The sequence below is a fragment of the Alnus glutinosa genome, chromosome 7 (assembly GCF_958979055.1).
Source record: "Alnus glutinosa chromosome 7, dhAlnGlut1.1, whole genome shotgun sequence".
Taxonomy (NCBI): domain Eukaryota; kingdom Viridiplantae; phylum Streptophyta; class Magnoliopsida; order Fagales; family Betulaceae; genus Alnus; species Alnus glutinosa.
The window spans coordinates 12,825,987-12,850,069 of record NC_084892.1 but is presented as its reverse complement, the minus strand read 5'-3'; the positions used below and the strand labels follow the sequence as shown (position 1 = coordinate 12,850,069).

General features: G+C 35.7%; 2 protein-coding genes across 4 annotated transcripts; both read left to right on the top strand.

Moving 5' to 3' along the window:
• The first annotated feature begins 687 nt into the window (after positions 1 to 687).
• On the top strand, positions 688 to 12,687 carry LOC133872935 (4-alpha-glucanotransferase DPE2). 3 transcript variants are annotated; one of them, XM_062310603.1, is made up of 23 exons: positions 688 to 1,069; positions 1,335 to 1,729; positions 3,507 to 3,621; positions 3,727 to 3,782; positions 3,907 to 4,034; positions 4,164 to 4,290; positions 4,382 to 4,578; positions 5,146 to 5,224; positions 5,337 to 5,375; positions 6,883 to 7,002; positions 7,173 to 7,274; positions 7,360 to 7,443; positions 7,538 to 7,780; positions 7,898 to 8,023; positions 8,166 to 8,240; positions 8,395 to 8,466; positions 8,618 to 8,737; positions 8,967 to 9,064; positions 9,300 to 9,459; positions 9,589 to 9,687; positions 11,509 to 11,706; positions 11,883 to 11,976; positions 12,099 to 12,687. In XM_062310603.1, the coding sequence occupies exons 2-23, from the start codon at positions 1,376 to 1,378 to the stop codon at positions 12,311 to 12,313; spliced, it is 2,901 nt and encodes a 966-aa protein (XP_062166587.1). In that variant the 5' UTR covers positions 688 to 1,069; positions 1,335 to 1,375; the 3' UTR covers positions 12,314 to 12,687. The 3 variants fall into 3 exon arrangements, with proteins under 3 accessions (XP_062166587.1, XP_062166586.1, XP_062166585.1); XM_062310602.1 differs by having other exon boundaries at positions 689 to 1,058; positions 3,724 to 3,782; XM_062310601.1 differs by having other exon boundaries at positions 689 to 1,069; positions 3,724 to 3,782.
• Positions 12,688 to 14,492: 1,805 nt separating this feature from the next.
• On the top strand, positions 14,493 to 19,512 carry LOC133874253 (phosphatidylinositol 4-kinase gamma 8-like). The gene is made up of 3 exons (XM_062312130.1): positions 14,493 to 14,739; positions 14,931 to 15,095; positions 17,814 to 19,512. The coding sequence occupies exon 3, from the start codon at positions 17,833 to 17,835 to the stop codon at positions 19,510 to 19,512; it is 1,680 nt and encodes a 559-aa protein (XP_062168114.1). The 5' UTR covers positions 14,493 to 14,739; positions 14,931 to 15,095; positions 17,814 to 17,832.
• Positions 19,513 to 24,083: the final 4,571 nt, after the last annotated feature.

Here is a 24,083-nt window from a genome sequence, read left to right as displayed (position 1 = left end):
CCACTCGCATGAGGGCTTAGGGGCAGACGATCACCCTCAATGGTGGAAAGGTGGCCTTGAGCCCTCAAGGCCGGTGCGCTACCCCTGATGGCTTTGGGATAGCTTTGAGCGCTTTGGGAGTGATGCGAGTACTAGTGATGGTTCAGTAGAGACCTTGAGCCCTCAGAAGATAGTACGACCACCCCTTGGGATGGCTGACCATTACCCTCAGGTTGAGGGTAGTGGTCGGCTACCCCTTAGGGGTTGTTGGCCCACCCAATCAAACTCTGAAGAGTGACGGACCATCTATTTGAATCTCATTAGCTTCTTTTATTTAGTAATTAATTTTATTTTACTAGCGACGTAGCTTAATAAAGGTTTGGGTTGGAATTGTAGCCCTACAAGGCCTTCAATCTTACGTGCAAGGAATATGTGATTATTTCAATTTTAAATAAAATGGATTAAAACTATTATTTTTAATGTTGCTGCATTTAATGGTAGAGCGATTTCATGGTGAGATCCTATTCCTACGTGCATACCTTTTGTTTGCAACCTCTCCTATTCCTACGTACACACCTTTGTTTGCAACTTAATAAAAGAGATGTGGACACGACTCGACGGCATGCCAATTTCTGAGACTCAGCCAACTGTAACAGTGTCACTCTCCCGTGAAACCTGCATTATCATTTTCTACTCCAAACAAAAAGACACTCCCCTTCACCCTCCAGTGCCCTGCTGACAAATATCATATTGTTTAATTCCACCGCAAACTCATCTCTCTCTCTCTCCCTGCTGAAAAATATCGTATTGGTTAATTCCACCGCAAACACACATCTCCCTATCTCTCTCTCTTTCTCAATCTTTTATGATTAAAATCTAGCAACTTTTTTTCTCCCAAAAAATCTGGACACAGGGAAGTGATAACATTTCCCTGCTCTTTTGTTTCTTCGAAACAAACAAACAAACAAACAAACTCCTCTCTCTCAGATTCCCTTGTTTCTTCTCCACTTCTTCTCATTGATAAACCTATCGCTCCTCCGAGTTTACGTGAAAACATATAGCTTTGGATTCAAGTAAAGGTGATTAGAAGGTGGTTCATTATCTCAAATGGCTTTGATTAATATTTAAGCTAAACATTGCGAATTTTCATCTGGGTTCTCTTCATTTTCTCTAAAAACAGTTCAAGTTTGCGTCGATTCTCCAAATTTTTGATCCGTACCTTCCTGGGCTTTGTAAATTTTACTCTTGTAGAGTTGAATTGGAATTCTGGTCATTATTTTAGTAGTTTCTGATTCAAGTCTGTAATTCAATTTTGGGTGTCATAATACTAACAAGTTTCTCTTGGATTTTCCCAGATTGAAAATTTTCAACTGGGTCTGATCCAATTGTCGAAGAAATGTTGAATTTGGGATTGTTTTCTGGGAACAAGTCAATGAAATCAGTGAATGTGAGTTTCAGATTGCCGTATTTTACTCACTGGGGTCAGAGCTTGCTTGTATGTGGCTCTGAGCCAGTGCTTGGTTCATGGAATGTGAAGAAGGGCCTCTTGCTGAGCCCTGTTCATCAAGGTGATGAACTCATATGGAGTGGAAGTGTTGCGGTCCCCAGCGGGTTTGGGTGCGAGTACAGTTATTATGTGGTCGATGACGATAAGAATGTTCTGAGATGGGAGTTGGGGAAGAGGCGTAAACTGTTACTGCCTGAAGGGATTCAGGATGGCGAGGTCGTGGAGCTCCATGACCTTTGGCAGGTGTTGCTTTGGTTCTCTTTTTTCTTTCTGATGCTTTATGAATTTTTAAAAGGTTTCTTTTTGTTCCTCCTGGGAGTACTATGTAGCTACTTAATCGAATCAAAGTCATTGCTGAGATGTTTGGGTTCTATGAATTTATATTTATTTCCTGTGGACATCTCTGCTCTGGGAATCTCAGAATAATATGGCCGCTGATACCTTATAGAAGTTTAATTTATTGAAAACTTAATGTTATAATCAGCTCTTCCGTTTGCTTTGTGCTCTGGTTGGTTTCGTTGGAAAGATGGATTTTTTTTTTTTTTAAAAAAAAAAAAAAAGCAAATCTGGAATCTTTTCACAGTTTTTTTAAAAAAGGCTTAAGATATCGCATTTTTATTTTTCTTTGTTTTCTCAGCAACCACTGGGGACCATTACAATATTCCTACGACAACTTTCTGGACATCGTATTTGTTCCAAGCACTATGTTGTAATTTGACCTTTTCTTTTTCTGGACTTTTACTTCTGTGTTTTATGTTCCAAGTAGATGCGCTCTTTATTCTGAATGTTATGGTTTACTTATCTCTGCCCATTTAATTATACTGTTTGGTTGCTTAAAAGGGCAAGAAATGAAGGCGTTTCTCATGATAGCCACTCCATCCCTAATTTGTATTTTTCCTTTTAATTTATTTTGGGTCCTCATTGTTTTTCAGCAATCAAATGGAGTACAAATCACTTTTTGAAGTCAAACTTATCCTTAATTATATGTTGTAATCATATCCTCGTTCTAAATCAGTTTGTCTTGGTTTTTCTGATTGTGATACTAGAGTAAGCTTAAGTTGTTTTTTAATTAGGGAAACATAAGATATGGATGACAAATTCTGAAGTTTATGCCATAGATGTCAATTAGTTGACATTTAACAAGCTTTTTTTGAAGCACCCCCATACATATTTATGTGACAGAGAGGGACGAAGGGAGGGTACATGACCTTGACTGGCTCTCAGTCAATGCCATCTCTAATTGGAGGCCACTTAAGTTCAACTTTAATGCTTGGGTAAAGTTTGAAATTATGGCAGTTCTATTGGAAAGATTGAATCCAAGATTCACTGCGTTTATTGTTCATGAATAAATGCACCTTTCAGTATGTTCAAAAGATAAGTTTTGATGCCCAGGTAAAAAAAAGAAGAAGATAAATTTTGTTGGAAGAAACTTAGACAAATTTTGAAAGAAAAATGTAACACGAAGGTAGAAGATCAAGTACCTGCCATGGTGGCAATGAGCAAGAAGCATTCATGATCAATAACTTTTAGGTTTCCCTTTTTTTTTTTTTTTAATCAGTGAGAAATTTATATGCCGTATAAAAGTGGCTGTTCAATGTCTGGTGAAGAAGCTATGGCCTTTACACATTTGAACACAAACTTATTATATGTTAATATTCATTGTCTACAGTTATACATAATATTGCTAAAGCTTCTAACTTTACTTGATGCCGCAACTCACCTATCCCTAAGTTGGTTGCGAATTTTCTCCCCAATTTTGCGTCAGAGGATCTTCAAGCTATTGTAGCCTTGATTGGCTTAGATTCAGCTAGATCAGTTTCCACCCAAGTAGCAGTCATCAGACTTTGGGTGGAGATTTAACTATGGCTGCCTTTTTAAGATGAAAATTAGTCAACTGTGTTTGTGTTTGCTTAGTAATGGTAACTTTCATGGCTTGCTATAATTTACGCATGGTGGAAACTGTTTGTTTCTTGACATTAACAAATTACTGATGAAAAGTTCTGTCATTATCAAATCCCAGACGGGTTCTGATGATCTCCCTTTCAGAAGCGCATTCCGAAATGTCATCTTTAACAGAAGTTGCAATTTGAACATAGAGAGACCTCTAGGCACCGTTCAGAATAAGCTGGAGGAAGGTAATTGAATGCAGTTTGTTCATTTGTGACTCCTTATGTAATATTCTTTGTGAACGGTCATTTTGCTAACTCCATTTATTGTTTGTTAATTCTGGTTATCAGTAGATACAGTTCTCGTCCAATTCAAAATTTGCTGCCCAAATATAGAACAAGACACATCAGTATGACATCTTTTCTCCGGACGAGATTTTACTGCTTATATGAATATAGCTTGATACTTCTAAGTTCTGTAGGTTATCTTTTCCACCTTGTTTTTGTTAGATAACTGATATTGGACTCATGCAGGTTTATGTGATTGGTAGCCCTATAAAGTTGGGGAAATGGAAGGTTCAGGATGGACTTAAACTTAGCTATGCTGGTAATTCAATCTGGCAAGGTGACTGTGTGCTGCGAAAGGGTGATTTACCAATAAAATATCCTTTTTGGTGTCTTAATCTTCAATTATTTGATGGCATACTGTATATTATTGTTTACTGTGTATATCTGCTAATGGTTACCTAAAGTATACACATTCTCTCGATTTTCCTTGATGGTTGTTCCACGTATAAGTATTGTAAGTATGACAAGGCAGGAAAGTTTTCTTTAGAAACTGGTACCAATCGGGAACTAAATGTTGGCTCCTCAGAGAACCAACCGAGATACATTTTCCTTTCAGATGGCATGTATCGAGTATGTTATCAAACATAGGTTCCATACAAGTGAATGTTGCGTTGCTCAGGAACTATTACTGTGGGTTCTTATTATTGATCTATTCCCCTAGGAATTGCCTTGGCGGGGTGCTGGTGTTGCAATTCCCATGTTTTCTGTTAGGTCCGAATCTGATCTTGGAGTTGGAGAGTTCCTTGACCTCAAGTTACTTGTCGACTGGGCTGTGGATTCTGGATTCCATTTAGTTCAGCTTTTACCAATCAATGATACATCCGTGCATGGAATGTGGTGGGATTCATATCCTTACAGGTATATGCCTTCAATTTTGGATTACGCGAACAAACTTATTTGTCTTGTCTCTTTCATTTTTCTTGGGTTTTTTTTTTTGTTGGGGGGGGGGGGGGGGGGGGGGTTATTACTGATCGAGGAAGTTGATATATCCAAAAAGTGTATGAAGTTGTGAATTTCCACACTTTACTATGTTTGGCACTTTTGGCTGGCACGTATGTGCATTCCCAAGTTCCATCTATTATTTCTGCTTTAGATCTGTAATTGAGTTTGGTTCTGATAAAATGGGCATAACCTTAAATTTTGTCCGGTTTAATGATTCCCCTTCTCCTGTACTTTGTTATCAGACACTAATGATACCTTTAAATGCTTCACTTATAGTTTTTTCAGTGAGTTCAATACACTTGAGATTTTGTTATAATTTAACCTACCACTTAGTTTGGCTTCACAAATCCTCTTGCTTCTTTTGTATTATGTATATCTTTCACATTGTTTTTTCAGTGACTTCAAATACACTTTGAGTATTTGTTATAGATGTGCAATCGTGATCTGACAATCATTTTTCTCCCACCTGTCTTGGTGGTGCAGCTCACTTTCTGTATGTGCATTGCATCCATTGTACCTGAAAGTTGAGGCACTTTCAGAAAGTATTCCAGATGATATCAAGGTGAAGTGCATGGCCTTTTAATTTTTCATTTAAATTGACATTGTGTTTTCCCATAATTTATGTAGATATCTAAAAAGTTTTGCTTCCCTTGTTTCTTTTCTTTTCTTAACAGCAAGAGATTCAGGAGGCAAAACAACGATTGGGTGGAAAGGTAATCACTTCAACATCTTATTCCTTTGGCATCATGATGACAGAAATTTTATAGTTTACTCATTTAACATGTCAAATATTATGCAACTTTATAAGCTATCTTTCCAGAACTTGGATTATGAGGATGCCTGCATTAGTTGATACTGGCTTACAGCTGCGGGATAGAAGATTACATCATAATGCGAACTGGTCTTCCTAAAACCAAAGTTTATATGTTATCCCTGTGTAAAGATCTATAATACTTACTTTTCCTTTGGTTACATCTCTAATAATTCATTCATAAATTTATGTAGCTCCCCTTGAAACCACCTTCCACCCCTGTTCTTTATTTTGCATGATACTATACTACTTGTAGTGTTGGTCTACCTAAAAGTACAGAAGTCTCTGAATGGCATCTTTATTATAAAGTCTTGAAACTGATATTAGCACCTTTTTCTTTTTTCAATTGACGAATTAAAATCACCTCCCCATTTCCCTGACATAACTTTTCTCCCTCAGCTAGGTGCCTTTAGAATCTTTAGATTGCTATTCTTTTAAGATACAGCCTTTGCTAGTAGACTCTCGAAAGGAGACAAGAAATTGGTTCCGCATTCCAAACTGTTCTGCTCCTGTAACATCGAAAGTTGTCTCTCCTACAATGAAAGATCAACCACAATCATAGCTGTTGTTATCCACTGAACTCCCAAACAGCAAAAGCAGTTGCTGCCATATTTCCTTCAAGATTGATCAGTTGTTCAGTAGATGATCTACTGTTTTGTTGCTCCCTTGTACATATGACACCAATCCACAATATTTTTGGTTCTTTAATATGGTTATTTACTGTAAGAATCTTTAGCAGCAAGCAGCTTTCTTTCTGATAGAAAAAAGCAAACTTCGGCTGTCATTGGAGAGTGCCAATTGGTTTTCCATGAGAAAAAGCACCTTTAGAGTCCTCAAGGTTTATTATAAGAGTGAAGATCAAACTGGATATTCTTTTTCAACCTCCAAAATATTCTGTCTTCTACTTCCGACTTGAGTGCAGTAAATCAAAAAGCGAATCCACTACCTCTAATTCTTAATCTTGCTTTGGCGATGAATAAGATTCAAAATGTTCATTAGGAATAAGCTGAAAAGTTAAAGAAAATGGTGTTGAAATACATTAAATCTGTTGTATATGTAAGAAAACATATGAGTCATGATTCTAGTCTATATTTTTACCCACAATCTTGACCTAAGCAATTTGAATGATTAAGAAAACAATATATGAACACAAGGACTGTTTATTGATAAAGAAACAGAAATCAGATTGGTCTTGATATTAAGAAGCTGCAACTCGTGTTGTTATACTTGAGTTTATATCTTTAAATCACAAATGCACTCATCTTCATCTGCAGTGATCGTCTTTCTTGTGATATCTGACAATTGTTATTGACATGTTTACTGTCAAATATATAGTAATGATAGAAGTTCATTTTTCCATCTATGTTTTACCAGTTTATACTAATATATTTGGGTTTGTATCTGTGCAGGATGTTGATTATGAGGCTACTATGGCTACTAAACTTTCAATTGCCAAGAAAATTTTTACCCAGGAGAAAGATTTGATACTTAACTCCAAATCCTTTCAGAAGTTTTTTTCTGAGAATGAGGTCTTACTGTGTTCTACTTTCTTCTTTTTATTATGAATATTATAGCAAACGATTCACATTCTGTCATTTTACTGATTGCCTTTTGCTTCTGAATTTTGACTTAATTGATTGTCAGTTGTACTCTTTTGAAACTTAACTGCTATACTGAAATCTGTGTTTTGAGTGGTAAGGATTGGTTAAAACCCTATGCGGCCTTCTGCTTTCTGCGGGACTTTTTTGAAACTTCAGATCATAGCCAATGGGGTCGCTTTTCTCAGTATTCAAAGAATAAGGTAATATGCCTTGTGACTTCTTCTCAGTATTAATGAGACCATGGTCCTTTCTCTGTAGCGTAACAACAATATCCCTTTTCTACAGCTTGAGAAACTTGTCTCAAAAGACAGCCTTCACTATGACATAATTTGCTTCCGTTATTATATCCAATTCCATTTACATTTACAAGTAAGTGGAAAATTAATCTGTCATATTTTTTACATCAAGTCATGCTGTTGAACAAAAAGGCATCTTATTCTTTGGTACCATCACCAAATGACAGTTGTCAGAAGCTGCGGGATATGCAAGAAAGAAAGGAGTGGTCTTGAAGGGAGACCTTCCTATTGGTGTTGACAGGAACAGTGTGGACACCTGGGTCTATCCAAGTTTGTTTCGGATGAACACAGCTACTGGAGCACCTCCGGATTATTTTGATAAAAGTGGGCAGAACTGGGGATTCCCTACTTATAACTGGGAGGAAATGTCAAAAGACAACTATGCTTGGTGGCGAGCTCGTTTAACCGAGGTTTTATTCTTTAAAAATAATATGATCGTACCCTCAATGTGCCTTGGTTTGAGTACAATGTCTCTTTCCCTAATTTTGATATATAAGGAAATGTTATTTTCTTTGTTTCCTTGACAGATGGCAAAATACTTTACGGCTTACAGGATTGATCACATATTGGGTTTCTTTCGAATCTGGGAGCTTCCAGAGCATGCTATGACCGGTCTAGTTGGGAAATTTCGACCATCTATCCCTTTGAGTCAGGTAAAGTTAGCTTTCCTAATAAAAAAGCCAGTTCACTTGGATAATAAATGAAGTAGATGGTAGATCATGGTAGTCGCTAAGAGAAGCAATTGTTTTTCATGTTGTTATGGTGAATTATGCAAAATTAATGCTTCTTCTGCAGGAAGAACTTGAAAGAGAGGGAATATGGGACTTTGATCGCTTGAGTCGCCCATATATTCGGCAGGAACTATTACAGGTTACTGAACTTCCTAGCTGGCTGTAATCTGTTTTCTCTAAAGTTATGTTAACTAATTGTAATTGACCTATGACTTCAATTTCTTTGTTGTAAAAGTTTCCTCTGCACTTGTATACTGATTTATCTCTTTTCTCAATTTTATTTCTTGATTCAGGATAAGTTTGGAGCTTATTGGACTTTTATAGCCTCAAATTTCCTCAATGAATATCAGAAACAGTGCTACGAGGTGATAATGATAGTTTAGTAGATAAAGGGATTTGGTGTTTTCTTGATAACTCGTAATTAATCTTTGGAGGGATTTATTATTTTATTATTTTTCTGTCAAATATTAGGCTGAGGGGCCTCACCATGCTATTTTTATGTGACCCTATATTTAGTTTAGGGAGGACTGCAACACAGAGAAAAAAATTGCTTCCAAGCTGAAGTCATGTGCAGAAAAGTCCTTATTGTTGGAGACTGAGAATAAGACTCGGCGTGATCTTTTTGATCTTCTTCAGGTGAGAACAATTATCAATTTTGAAAATTTTCAAAACCTATAACCCAAAAAACTTCTCAACGCTTTACCAAACTCACCCTTAATTTTGTTATTCTCAGCTCCCCAACCTGTTTTTTTGATAATATTTTATTGGATTATATACTGGGCACTTTTCTCAACCGTTCTATGGGTTTTGAATTTCCATTACTTGTCCTGGTCCTAGATTATGACCTGTTCAATTGTTCCTGCAGAATATAGTTCTTATCAGAGATTCAGAGGATCCAAGGAAGTTCTATCCTCGTTTCAATCTTGAAGATACTTCAAGTTTTAAGGATTTGGATGATCACAGGTAGGTGAAGTCTTTTTATTATTGGGAAAATTAGCTTATTTCATACATATATATGGTCCTGATACAGACGAATATATGGCTAGTATGAATTAGAAACACTCAACTGTGGACAGATTTTGATATTTAATCATTTTGGTTATCTGTGGTACCCAAAAGAATTATTTTCCTACTTTCCCTTTTCAACTCTCGCAAGATACTACCAACATAGCAGCTTACTTGCCATCCCGTGATACAGCAAAAATGTTCTGAAAAGATTATACTATGATTACTATTTCCATCGGCAAGAGAGTCTTTGGCGGCAAAATGCTTTGAAGACCCTGCCTGTCCTCCTGAACTCATCAGATATGCTAGCCTGTGGGGAAGATCTGGGTCTTATTCCTTCTTGTGTTCACCCTGTATGTTCATTGAACCATTCCCAATTCTCCCCTTTTCCTACGAGGGGTCATCTTTCTTTTATATTTCTGATTTTGAGCATATGATTGACCAAAAAAAAAGTGTCTTCTAATAGATGAACTTTTATGCAGGTCATGCAAGAGTTGGGATTAATAGGTTTGCGCATTCAACGTATGCCAAGTGAACCTGATTTGGAGTTTGGTATTCCATCTCAATACAGCTACATGACGGTGAGATCTTTTGATACTGCTCGTCTATCTTGTGCCCATTTTATTGTGGTGCAATATGGTATCACAAGAGTGGAATACTAAAAGTTATTTTCTTATGTGTCATTCTGTAGATGGTATATAAAACAATTACCACAAGTTTAACAAACTCGACTTATAGTTTGTGAAGTTCTAAAATGGATTGTTTCCATACAACTACATGACAGTAAGATTTTGTCATATCATGTTAAATTACCAATTATTTTAAAAGCTTAAGCTAATAGGAAATGATAAATTTGATCATTTAATTAATACTTTAACAATGCTGCTAGTCTATCTTGAGACTATTCTTTACGGGTGCAATTGGTTGCCATTGAGAGATGGAATACTAGGAGTTTATTTTTCTCGTATAGCATTCTGGTGTGGTATCTAAAACCGTCACCACAAATTAACACAAAACAAAATATTTTTCCTTACAAAGTCTGCAAATGCAGTTGTTGAGCCAGGATTTGATTTCTGAGCAGCCAAGACTTGCAGTAAAGTCTGAAAGGCTTACAATAAAGCACTGAACATTTTGTTAAAAAGATTAATCAACATACATTTGATTGCCTTTTAAGATAGAATGCAATTTCATTTGTTCTTTTATGCATGTATCATAAAATGTATATTTAGTATCTATGGCTTCATGATTGAGAATCAACATGCAGTAGATTTGTCCAAATATATTAATATATAAGAAAAATATGTAACAAATGCTAATAAAAAGTTCAATAGTCTTGAGCTAAAAAAGGATAGTGAGAAAAGCTTTGAGGACTGTATGAGGATTTGAAGGAGATTAAGTCTTTATTTTTCAACAGCCTATATCTTTGGACAACTGCTTTGTTTTTTCTTTGTTGATTAGCTCTCATAATTTTCTTTTCTCTTTTTGCTTCTATTAGTTAGGTGGCTTCTCTTATATACTTCCTGTGTACTTGGAGGGGGTACCTTATGCTTTTAATGAAATTCGATTACTTATAAAAAAAAAGAAAAAAAGTCTTAAGCTCAAAAAGGCTTCAATGATAAAACTAATTAAAAAGATAATATCAATTATATCAATTCTTAAAATAAAAAAATAAATCAATATAATAGCATTAAATATTTGAAGACATACCATAGAATTTCTTAAGATTCTAAACTTTGTTTTACTTCACATCTTTGCATCTTTTCTGATAAATAATAAAGTTCTTATTTATGTATTTTTGTATTCAACTTGTTGCCCTTTTACTTCCCAACCCCCTTGCCTTCGAACCTTACAATAGTTTTGAAGTATAGTATGATGATAGAATAAGTTGGAATTTCAATAGATATAAAAAGGAATGCAAAATGGTAATAGAATATATAGTAATTTGGAAAGAGAGTTTTGACATCTTGCCAGTAAGAATAAAAGTTTGTATGTTACTTGCCTATATATATATGTATATTTCCTTATAGTAAATACAGGTCGCACTAGTTAAGGCTTGGGGGCATTTCTCTTTTTGTTAAGCATGGAGGGGCATATAAAGGAAACTAGCAAATGAATAAAGTTTGCTCCAATTGCATTTGGGGAGGCGGGACCCTTTTCCCTGACTCCCTTGGCTTTCTGCCACTGCTAAAATGGATCCTACCTGTCTGTGCCATGAAATAATGTTGCAAAAACATAGTGGACTTGTTTTAACTGATACCCGTAAACACCAGTAGAATAATTTCATTTGGGCTTGATGATTCCCCGAATTTATAATGCAAACCATGTAAAACTGAACTTTTAGGGTCTTCACCTTGTTTGTGATTATAATGTGAGTAATGGGTAGGTGCGTTAATATGTTACAGGTGTGTGCTCCTTCTTGCCATGACTGCTCAACCCTGCGTGCTTGGTGGGAAGAAGATGATGAAAGAAGACGTCGATACTTTAAGAGTGTGGTGGGGTCCGACACGTTGCCACCTAGTCAATGTGTTCCAGATATTGTACATTTCATTATAAGGCAACACGTTGAAGCCCCATCCATGTGGGCAATTTTCCCTCTTCAGGTATTATAATGGTCATGTTAATAATGAGCTCTTCAACAATGTTGTAAAACTCTGGCTGTTATATCTTCCAACTTCATATATATATTCAGTGTGCCCTGATGCCTGTGGTTGTGTTGGTGTTAAACATTGTGCTGATTGATAAAGAGTGTAAATTGTGTGTTTGATTTGATGATCAGGATCTGTTAGCACTGAAAGAAGAGTACACAGCACGCCCGGCAGCGGAGGAGACGATCAATGACCCTACAAATCCAAAGCACTACTGGAGATACCGTATGTATTCAATATCAGACTAAGGCTGCAGCTCTGTTCTTGTTTCCCAACTAAGATAACTAGAATTGCATATTGTGATCATCTTCTTGTTCTTCTTCAATTTGGGATTGTGTTGTACTCAGGTACACATGTGAGTTTGGAGTCTCTGATGAAGGACCAAAAACTCAAGGCCACCATTAAAGATATTGTACGAGGGAGTGGAAGATCATATCCTGTGGGAGAAAATGAAGAATCAGAAGGCACAAGTAGTGAGAAGCGGCAGGTTGCTGCTAATGGGAAGGAAAAGATCCCCTTAGCTGCTTTGTCCCAAGAGAAGGAGACCCTGGCGGTCCACTAGTGTCTCCTTCAAAAATAATCACAACTCAGAAGAATTCATTTCATCTTCACCAAAGGCAAGGCAAGGCAAGGCAAGGCAAGGCAGCTGTTGAAATTGACCCTCTTTCCATAATTTCCATAATTTTCAGAATAAGAAATTATTAAAAAATAAATAAATAAAAATTGGATGGGCATAGTTAAGTATATATATAATATGTTTCTTCAGTATGCTCCCTCAAAGTGACTAATAAAAATCTAGTTGCTAGAAAAGTAGCAACAAACAGTGTAACAACTAAAGGTTACGAGGTTGGGAGATATTTTTTTTTTTAATAGAAATAAATTTGTCTATCAATGTACATTATGTTGGTGCAACTTTTATATTTTCTTTTTGTGCAAGTCGATCTTCTACTCGGCACATGCCGATTTCATCTCACGTGCATAACCCATTTTTCAATGATAAAGAAAAGAAGTCCCTAATCACGTTAGAGACACGTTACTTGTTCATTTTTTGTACAGATTTTTTTTTTTTTTTTTTTTTTTTCTAAATCATCTATTGGATCGGTAGGATTTACATGTAGGTTCTTGTGGGTCATACAGATCCAATCGTTAATTTAGAAAAAAGATGTACAAAAATCATTTATTCAGATATTCTTGATGTACCCACGACCATATGATTGTACCATGGGTATCTTTTTTTAAGGCAAAATAAATATAACAGAAATGCTAGAAATCTTATTTTTATCTCTTAAATATGGTACAATGTTGTTGCAATTCTAACTTTTATTTTTTTATTTATTTTTTCCTTTTTTTAATAATGATTGGTCTTTTGGTTTGGTAAGATTGTAATGTCAGCATTGTGCAATTATTATGAGATTAAAAATGTGATTTCTTGCATTATTCTTACAAGAGTAATGCTAAAAGAGACCTGATATTATTCTAAGTTTTGTTCATTTTTTGTTCTTTAACTCTTTTTCAAATTCACCATTAGATACGTAGAATTCACGTGTGGGTCTTACAAATTCAATAGTAGATTCGAAAAAAAATTATGGATAGAGTAGGACGGGTGTTGGACTTGGCTGCTGTTCCAACAAATCTTTTGATTTTATTTTATTTATTTATTTTTTTTTAAGCAATACATAATCTAAAAGTTGATTGGAATTGTCACGTGATAATTATGTGACAAAAGTATAATTTATATAGCCTTACGACTTTCAATTGTTTGAGACATGAGAAAGATGTTGAGAACCTTTTATTTTATTATTATTATTATTATTTAATAAAAAAATTGAACATTAAATGGTAACTTTGTGGAATAAAATATATTGTTATGAGTAAAATTAATCACCCTGTCTAAATCAGATTAGGATTCCCTACAATTTGAAAGAAATTATAGATTCTAAAATTAGGCAATTTAGGCCGTTTTTAAGCGTTGAATCGCTTGGAAAATGCCACGCATTAAAAATGTGGCATGTTATCGATGAAGCTAGAAAGAATTTCCATCCGAAAGGGCTGCATTTTCACTTTTGCAGAGACGTTTCTTTTCATAAGATCAAAATATAATTTTTGGTTCAAAGCTTGTTTAAAGTATATAGAGCAAAAAACTTGATGAAAATATACTCAATTCACAATTGCAACATGTAACTTTTTTAATAGGTGACATTTTTCAAACGTTTCGATACTTAAAAACGGCTAAAATTACATAATTTGAGAATAAAAAATTTATTTAAAATTATAAATGATGCTAATCCCGTCTAAATCACTGGTGCCCTTCATCGCACGGATAATTTGATAAAAATAGACCACTACGGAGACCGGTGAAACCGGTAACAAACCGGCAACGATCAAAAGTGGCAAAGCCGTCAATTTGATTCGAAATTAAGATTTCTTTATTACTATATTTACTTTAACAACTGATCAGTTTATTTACCATTTTATTTTATTTTTAGTTGAATCATTAAAAAATAAAAATAGTAAAATTTGAATAATTTAATTTAGGAGATTGATTGTCTCCCCTCTCATGAGGCAGATATCCATCCATTAGGTTACCAGCGAAATACAGTTATTAGACCAAAAAAGAAAGGCTCAACGGTAATGTCGGGAAACAGGAAACCGTTGGAAGAAAAAATAGGGAGCATGGGAAAAAGAGATGGAAAAATATAATAGTAATTAATATATATGGACGGTAGGGGATGACAGTGGGAGGAGTGCAGGAGTGAGGAGGAGGAAGAAGAAGATCGAAGGCCGCACCTTTTTCCTCCTTATTTCTTGTTCTTACGTACATTGCAGAAAAATAAAAAGGGCACAGCGGCGGGAGACGGAATATAAAAGGGCGCGGATCGAGTAGATCGAGTTCAATTGGTGAAGGCCTTGTGCTCTCTCTCCCTCTCTCTCTCTCTCTCACGCTCCCGTTGCTGTTCGTCTGCCTGAATGCCTTCACCAGTGTTCAGGGTACGTCCGTCCGATATGCATCTCATAATTCCTGTTCTTCCAACGTTGTTTTTCTATATATAATATATGCATGCATGGCTTCATATATATATATATATATATATATATATATATATATATATATATATTCTTTTCGATCTCTTGTTTGATAAAAATTAAGCATTGTATTTGTGCTTGTATATATGTTTCAGAAAATCGTGGCGATTTATGTGCGGAGGAGCGGGGGATTATGTTGGATTCAAGCATAAATGGGTGGAAATTGGCCGTTAATCTGTAGGTCCGATCCTCCACATATTTAAGGAACAAGCAGAGTCCAGCGCACAAGACTTTTGGGACCGGCTGTATGCCAAATTCTGGTAAGGAGATTTTGTCGATCGATCAGTTTGTTGTTCGATCGTTTTATATATTCATGGTTGATGCAATTTTGTACATCTTTTCTTTTTAAATATATTGTTCTGATCACTCCAAATAATTAAGGGACACGGACTTCTATATAGAATATTTCTCAAGGGTCAGCGCAATCTAAATATATAGTTATTGTATTTGAATTTCATAGAAGGGATTGAATGCAATGATCGATCGATGATGCAGACCAATTTTGATGATTTTCTAACTTAGGCAACAAATTATTTCAATTTGTTTTTGGTTGACTACTCTTTGATTTTTAGTTTATTTTGGTGCTGAACTCTAGGATTTCATGCCCATCTTAAGAATTAATGATCCTAGCAATTAGTTTCTTTCCTTTTGAGGCCTTGTATTTGCCATTATAAAATGAGTGTTGAATGTATGGAAAAGGGGAGTTCAATAATGAATTTTGAATATTAGTAAAATTTTCAAGTTCTTTTGCTTTTCAATGTTAATTTCTTAGCTAGCTTGTTTATGTGTTAGAGGATTGAAGATGCCGATCTTCTTTTCGTTTTCTATTACTTGCCACCATACAGATGTGTGACCCTTCAACTTAATGGCGACAAGCTTCACCTCCATGCAATTTGGAACCTCTTTATAATCAAAGATCCGCTCTACTTCGTACGACCGATCAATGAAACCTTCAGCTTGCAAAGTGCTAGAAAATTCTGGAAGCTCAATTTTAAAGCCTAAGTCTCCATATCGCTTGTCCTGACCAGCCTGTTCTCGACCAAAACAACTCATGAAGCTCAATTTGAACTCAATCATCCAACTCATGATTCCTCTCCAAGTTTTGCGCTGCTAAGACGCTGGGTTAATTCCATCCACAAGTTGCCTATGCAAGTCTTCAATTATCAAGAGCACACTATGTTCTCAATATGAGACTTCTTCATTCAAATCCTACCCGCAACTACCATACATGAAATCTGATAAAAAAAAAAATTTCACCCTAAGAAGATGCTAAGCTCTGATACCAACTGTTGCTGAACATAACTATAATTGTTCTAACAATGTATGACGATAAACAAAAACTAAGATTGAAGGCTGTAAAAGAGATTCAAGAAGAGAGAAAATAATAATTAGGGAAGAGAAAAATCCCAACCACCCCAAAGAAAATAGAGAAAAACTCTAAAAAACTATAAATATTATTCTCCAAACTAAATTGAAAAATAACACAAACCATATGCCTTTATATAGGCTAAGTTTCAAGTGCTCTCCAAGAAAAATACTTGGAAATAAAGAAAAAGAAATACAAAAATAATTTTGAAACTTGGAAACAAAGCAAAATATTTGGAGACAAAGCCAAATACTTGGCGACGTATACCAATGCGATGAGGCACCACACGATGTGCAACTAGAGTCATGATTTCAATGGTGGGAGGTGAGGCTTGATGCGTTGGACCAGCTGTTCGTTGCCTTGAATGTTGTTAGCAAGCTTCAAACCTATCTACCAGACCCATCTTATGTGGAGAAAGAAGATAAATTTGTTGGGAGAGATTCTTTAGTAGATAGAGACTCCTCACCTATACACGACATTTTGCCTGACGAAGAGGGTCTATTGAAGAAGGTAAGTTTTTCGGTGGATATCGTAAAAATTCTTGAAGAGAATTATGCTCACCATGTGTTTGACAAAAGTTCAAAGAGTGAAGTATCTCAAAGAGGTCCTGAGAAATTAAATATGTTGATTTTATTGGAATTGAAATTTTTTTGTCAAATTATCTTTAACAAAATTTTGATATTGGTTTTGGCATATTGGAGAAAAATTTGATTTCCTACTGTCAAGAAATAATCTTTCATTTTTGTAATTTTTTTTATGAAGAGTTAATTGATCAAAATAAATGAAGAGTTTGTAAAAATCTCAAGTTGGTGCGAGAAATTTTAGATTTACTTTTTAAAGTCATGTTGTGATTGGTTGCAAGCTATTACTCTTCTTGTAACAAATTGTTTTGCTATTGAGAAGGAATTTGGCTTAAATGCTGTAAAAAAAAACTACAGCATATATGTTATAGTTTTATCAATTGTTTATATTAATTCTAAGTTTTTCATGAAAAAGAGGGAGAAAATTAAATTAAATTTAGACCATTGAGTGAAACTACAGCACATGCTTTATTTTATTTTTTATTTTTTTACGGTACCTAAGTTAAACCTATTGAGAAGTACGAGATGAAATGGATTGATTGGCCATTCGAAAATCAACTTAGGCAACAAATCAACTCAATTTATTTATTTTGACCGAGTCTTTGATTTTAGTTTATTTTGGTAATGAATTAATTTCCATATTTCCTATAGAATTTCAACTATAGGAGTTCCCATATTTAAATTATTGTTAGCATAAGTTATGTTCTCCATATTTAAGAAATTGCCCATACTTAGAATGATTTTAGCAATTAGTTTCTTTCCTTTTGAAGTCTCGTAATTACCATTATAAAAAACTTAATGAATGTATGGAAAAAGGAGAGTTGAATAATGAATTTTGAATATTAGTGGAGATGGTTTTAGTGATGCCAAATTGTTCACAATACATTCATAATTTCTTATATATATATATATATATGCATGCATGAATATTATTTATACATGATGTAGTACTATGCCTTTGCATATTGACCCATGCATGCATTAATTATCTGTGATGACTAATCTAGCGAAGAACTGGATCTAATCCTCAGGGGATCCTCACCGGCCTGCATGAGATTCTTCGAAATGGCCGTGGCCGTTGATCAACATCATGGATTTAAGCCCTTCAGCAGATCCCAGAGATGCAGACTCCAATCCTACACTCACCTCGATCACAAATTTCTTCAACTCAGCCAAACCAGTTTAGCCCACTCCTTAAACCAAGCAATTTTCGAAGGTTATCATCACATCCACCGTAGCTTATCCACCCCATGCCTATCCCTAACCACTACACTGGAGGAGGACTACCTCGTCGACACTAATCCCAGGATTGAGATTGTCGGTGGCCACGACGATCCTAGAGCACGTGCTCTTGTTGTCGAGGTTGCCATTGCTCTGGCCTCCGGCGTTCATCCCATGCCGGTTTCAACTGGGTTAGGCGGCGCCTACTTCTTGCGCGGCCGAAATGGTAGTAATAATATTGCTGTGGCAAAGCCAGTAGATGAAGAGCCTCTAGCCTTTAACAATCCTAAAGGCTTTGGTGGTGGTCGGATGCTCGGCCAACCTGGCTTGAAACGCTCCGTTAGGATAGGTGAAACCGGCGTGCGTGAGTTGGCTGCTTATCTTCTTGACCATGGCGGCTTTGCCGGGGTTCCTCCAACAGCTTTAGTGAAAATTTCCAATGTTGCTTTCCATGTTAATAATTATGAAGATCACATGGCGGATTATAAGATCGCCTCACTCCAACGCTTTGTACACCACAAGTACGACGCCGGAGAGTTGGGTTCTTCTAGCTTCTCAGTAGCATCCGTTCACCGGATCGGGATTTTTGATGTCCGGCTCCTGAATCTTGACAGGCATGCCGGGAATATACTTGTTAAGAAGTATGATAACAATTATTCGGAGCTTGTGCCGATAGACCACGGGCTTTGCCTTCCTGAGTGGCTGGATGATCCATATTTTGAGTGGTTGCATTGGCCTCAAGCCTTGGTTCCTTTTTCCGAGTACGAAATTGAATATATATGTAATCTGGATCCGTTCAAAGATGCCGATCTTCTAAGAACTGAGCTTCCTTCCATAAGGGAGTCCTCTATCCGGGTGTTTGTTGTTTGCACCGTTTTCTTGAAGCGAGCTGCGGCTGCTGGGCTTTGCCTTGCCGACATTGGTAAAATGATGACTCGGGAGTTTCGCTGTGGGGAGGAAAATTTTTTGAGCGCCATAGAGATTCTCTGCGCACAAGCCAAGGCGCGTTTGCCTGATATTTGTCTCGATGATCAGAGAGAAGAAACAAGAAAAGAAAATGAAATATTTGAATTTGACAATGATGGTGAAGATAGCAGCACTACTTTTAGTGAGGTCTTGGACGACCTTCCTCGTCTGTTAAAGAGCCATTTTGTGGTGGCTAAGCCGCCAGTTAAAATCTCAAGGTTTTCATCCACGGGATCGATGGCAGCTGGGTTGCCTGATGCAGCATTGCCTCCATTGTATGAGGAAAATGACAGTAGTTTTCATGATAATTACGATATCAGTGGCAGCGACGACAAGCATAAGGTAGGGGGTTTTATGAAGAGCGTGAGTTTCTCAGTACCCGACAACCATAATAGTGAAACCGGGGGGGTTTCTTTTGAAGACATGAGCGAAGATGAATGGGAGTTGTTTTTGGAGATTTTTGAAGAGCTTTTGCCCGACGAATTTGAAGGCAAAAAGTGCACGAGCTTGAGGCAAAGGTTGGGAACTTCTTGCAAGTTTTGAGGGAATTGAATTGGAAAAAGAATATCATAACAAAATTAATTAATAAACAAATTAACAAAGTGTATATTATTACCAGATGGGTAGAGTAGATTGTAAATAAATCGATTTTATAGGGCAGGAATGGAAAAGTGATTGGTGAAATGCCATCCTAGCTTCCATTTTACGTACCTTTCAACTATTTTCTTTTTTTTTTCTTTCTTTTCAGATATATATCATTGTAAAATAAAAAAGAAAAAAGAAAAAAAAAGAGCCGACCTTCTTCCACATGATCTTGGAAGGATTTATCATTGAAGATTGTTTGAATTATCGATATTTTTGAATATATAATTGTAATTGGATCTGTTTAATCAGTTATAAAATAAATAATTGCATGGTGAAAATTCATTTTTATACATAATAGTGCTTTGACGGAATTTGACTACAAGGACCGAATTGTTATTTTAGTCTACCCCGAAGACATTTGAATTATTTTTTTATATTAAAGGAAGTGATTTGTAGTTTAGGCCAACCACAACCAAAAATTTAATAAGCTAGACTAATTTTATTTTATTTTTTAAAAAAATTACTTTTTATAGTAATTTTTCTAAGTAATTTTGGTTTTTCAATGGTCAAAATAAAGGTATTTTCGGATGATTTTGGTCAAATTAAATTTTCCATCATACATATAGGTTAAGACTGACGGATAAGGCGAAGTTTGCAACAAAATAATATATAGTATGATGGACTTAAATGACACATTTGTCAGTTCATGGGGATAAATAAAAAATGGTTGTCAGTTCAGGAGGCCAAAGTATATTTATCCGGGAAAAGCTTGGTGCACAACAAGTTGTGCACAACTACTTACATGAGTGGGACCCACTTGAGTGTGTGGATCCCACCCATGTGAGTAGGTGTGCACTTGTTGTGCAAGTAACAAATCCCTATTTATCCCCAAGAAATAATAGTATCCTTAATTACTTCATTAACATATATATCGCATAGTAAAAAAAGAACAGTTCCGTAAGAACTTACTTACCTCGGGCGATTCTCCTCACTTTCGGACATCTTAACCTTCAAGTCATTGTAAATCACACTTTACTATTAGAAATCTTAATCTCGGCACGTAGAACCCTAATCAAGTGATCAAAACACTAATATATAATTAAAATTCTATATAAATGTTTTTGGTCACCATCGAACGTTCGATCCTAAGTGATAGAAACTCTAATTAAAGGATTTAAACCACAAACCCTAATCTCATGCAAAAACCTACATTTTACCCATTACAGAAGTCCTAAAAGTACACAATCTATCATACATGCACACATCAATCGTACCCAAACTCATGCATCGTTCTAAGCATAAAAAGTTGGTAGCTTTTACTTACCATAACCTAATCCATGATTAAAACATTGTGAAAGAAGGTTTTAAAATTCTGTATCACAGTTGCCTAGCTATTGTATTAACTTGAAAAACGAAATATACTCTTTTAAATCTCATGTGTTATGCATAAGGTTGTAAACGAGCCGAGTCAAGTTTTGGCATTCTCGAACTGGCTCATTTTAAAGGACTCTAAATGAGTTGGGCTGAGAAACCCTTGTCCGAACAAGGCTTTGTTGGTTACATACCCTACCTTGGGCTCGAGCTTGGGCTTGCTAAGAAAGCAATTTCGAGTTGAGCTTGGTACTCGAACAACTTGACTCGACTCGAGCTCGAGCTACACTCAAATTTTTTGGAATCTTCGATCCAAGACCAAGCTTGAGCTTTGGCTTGTTTAAGAAGCCTTGGGAGCCCTAATTGGGCAGTTCGACCCAATTAGGGCTCGTTTGGTGTGATTTGATTTTAGTCATTTTTAAAATGTCATAAAAAAAAAAACTAAAAACAAAACAAAACTTGATTCTACATATATCAAATAAGTAATCTCGGGAATTTACAAGCAAATTTGAAAGGAAAAGAAAAAAGAAAAAGAACTTGAATTACAAATAAGAAAATAAAAAAGCAACACAAATGAAAGAAATACAAATGAACAAAGAGATCAAATTTACATAAATGACCAAAATACAACTCAAATTACAGCATTGTAAGCTGTAAAGTGTGAACATAAATACGATTTAGGTTGCCACTTGCCACTTGCCAGATGCCACACTACATTCAGTCAAAAAAATTTGTTAGCTATTTTTATTCACTTGCATGTTTAATCAAAGTTCTTTAACCTTGATAAACATGTCGAGAGAGCTTTATTACTTAAAATTTATCTAGACAAATGTAATGTACAAGATGTTAATAAAATGTTAAAAAATGAATTAAAGTAATTAAGTGATTAATTATGTCAAATGAGAAAGAAAAACACTTAGAAAACATTTAAAATTGAGTTTCTGAGTTGTATGTCTGGATGGACCAATTCTGTGTTTGGACGGGTCATGCAATAGAATCGTGTCTTCTGGCATGTCTGGACAACTTGCAGACGGGTTGGGTAGTAGGTTCACTTCTCTGCACGTGTCTAGACGGGCAAATCTTGTGTTCGGATGGGCTTGACAGAAAGTTGCATTTTCAGCGCGTGTCCAGACAGCCCACTAACGCTTTTGGATAGGCCTCGGTAGAAATTGCTGTAAGCGAATTTTCAACTCATTTATCTCCTCCCAAACGATTTCTCTCCATCTCCTCTCCTAGGGTCTAATAATAAACCCTAGATTTTGGTAGATTAAAGCTTCCAAACTCAAATCCGACAACGAAAACATGATCCTTGCTACAAAATTTACGTTATCATCGATCGTTTTGAGGTAAATCCGAAAATTCTAACTTTGCTAGATTTTGAGTAAATCCTTAGATGTTTGAGCTTAATATCTCAAATCTCTTCTGGTATTTGGTGTTCTTGAACTATTCCAGCAATTTCCAAGTATTGGGTTTCACTTTTGGTGAGAAATCAAGGTAAGACCCAAAACCTAGATTTTTAATCAGTGTTTAAATTGTGATTTTTGGTGTCTAACCCAAAGATAATCTTATGAGTTATTGTTATTAATTAATGGGTTGTCAAATGGAGCCTTAGAAATTTATGGGTTTTCCATGGGTTTTAGTTCTTGAGCAATTCAAGAGTTAAGTGCGAATTTAGAGTTAGAAAACATTATGCAATAGTATTAATTGTCATCAAAATGTATTGTACAGTGATACATTGCATGGCTTACAAGAAGGATTTCTTCATAGCCAATTGTCAAGTAGCCTATGTGAGTATTCAACTCACTAAAGAAAAGATACTAAGTTTTGTAGTTTTATAATATGCAAAATGCTATATTTGCTTAAACCCGAGCCAATGATACTAGATGATATATGCTTGTGATTGATTGCAATACCTTCAACTATGTTAAATTATACCTTTAGATGATTTCAAATGAGTTGAGAATTATATTTTCATGATGTATAGCATACAAAGTCATACGATGCATATGTGTACGTATGATAGCATGATCATGATAAGTATGAGATGTGATGAGCATAGAACGAAGGTTGAAAGATATCTTGGCAGAGCAAGTGTAAGACCAGTGGGTGGGTATAAAGCTCCACAGCATCAGAAACAAGACTGGGGGATCGAGTCTCACGGCACATATCAATCAAAACAAGTATAAGGCCAGTGGGTATAAAGCCCCCCGGCATCAGCAACAGAAAACAAAGAGAACAGATGTATGGCAAGCATGACCTGATGTGTGACATGATTTAGGTTTTATGATGTTTTAATAGCTAGATGTGCTAGTATGCTTATGAGTTTGAATGGAAAGAACATATGTATATAGTTACAGTTAGATTGCATAAATGAATTATATGGAATTTTATACTAGACGTACCAATATGCCTATGAGTTTGAATGGAACAGAGCATATATATATATATATATACATATACAACCATCATTCATATTAATATTAAAGCATAATTTCAAAATTAAACAACCATCATTCATATTAATAGAATTCTCAAAGAAAAACACAATTACATCGTTACTACTTGGAAATTGCTACATCAATACCTATGGATGAATTTGTCGCTCATGGAGATGCTGGAAATCACCTTCGCCAAGGAGAATTCCATCCCAAGAAGCTGTTGAAATTTTTGCTCTTTTCTCCTAAAACCTATCCACTAATCTTATTAATTTAAATAATGTAATGTGGCTTGCCTCTAATTAGGAGTGGGCAAATTATCCGATTACCGCCCATCAAAAACCTATTGAATGCCACCAAACCGCCTTTGACTACCTACTGTTTAATAAAAAAATTAAAAATTGGAATAAATATTTTTTCGAAATTAATGTCGGGTTGGTAATTGATGAAATATGTTTTCTGTCAGGAGCTGACCCGACCCGACCCGACAATGTCTAAACAACGCCATTTTACCAAAAAAAAAAAAACGACGTTGTTTTACAGACCTACTATATATTCATTCTTAACATTTTTTCCCCTCTCTCTCTCTCTCTCTCTCTCTCTCTCTCTCTCACACTAAAGCAGATGAAGGATGAAGCGATTCAAAGTGAAGGCGAAGAAGCCTTGTTGCCCCAGAGTCCAAACCCTCACTCAAAGTCGCCTTTCATCGTCTCTCTCTCTCAA

Bases quoted from the DNA above. Each gene is read 5' to 3' on its own strand.
- LOC133874253 (XM_062312130.1), top strand. From the start codon at position 17,833: ATGAGATTCTTCGAAATGGCCGTGGCCGTTGATCAACATCATGGATTT.
- LOC133872935 (XM_062310602.1), top strand. From the start codon at position 1,376: ATGTTGAATTTGGGATTGTTTTCTGGGAACAAGTCAATGAAATCAGTG. The intron at 7,781-7,897 runs GTTTTATTCTTT...TTTCCTTGACAG, and splicing joins GGCGAGCTCGTTTAACCGAG to ATGGCAAAATACTTTACGGC. The intron at 9,688-11,508 runs GTGAGATCTTTT...AATATGTTACAG, and splicing joins CTCAATACAGCTACATGACG to GTGTGTGCTCCTTCTTGCCA.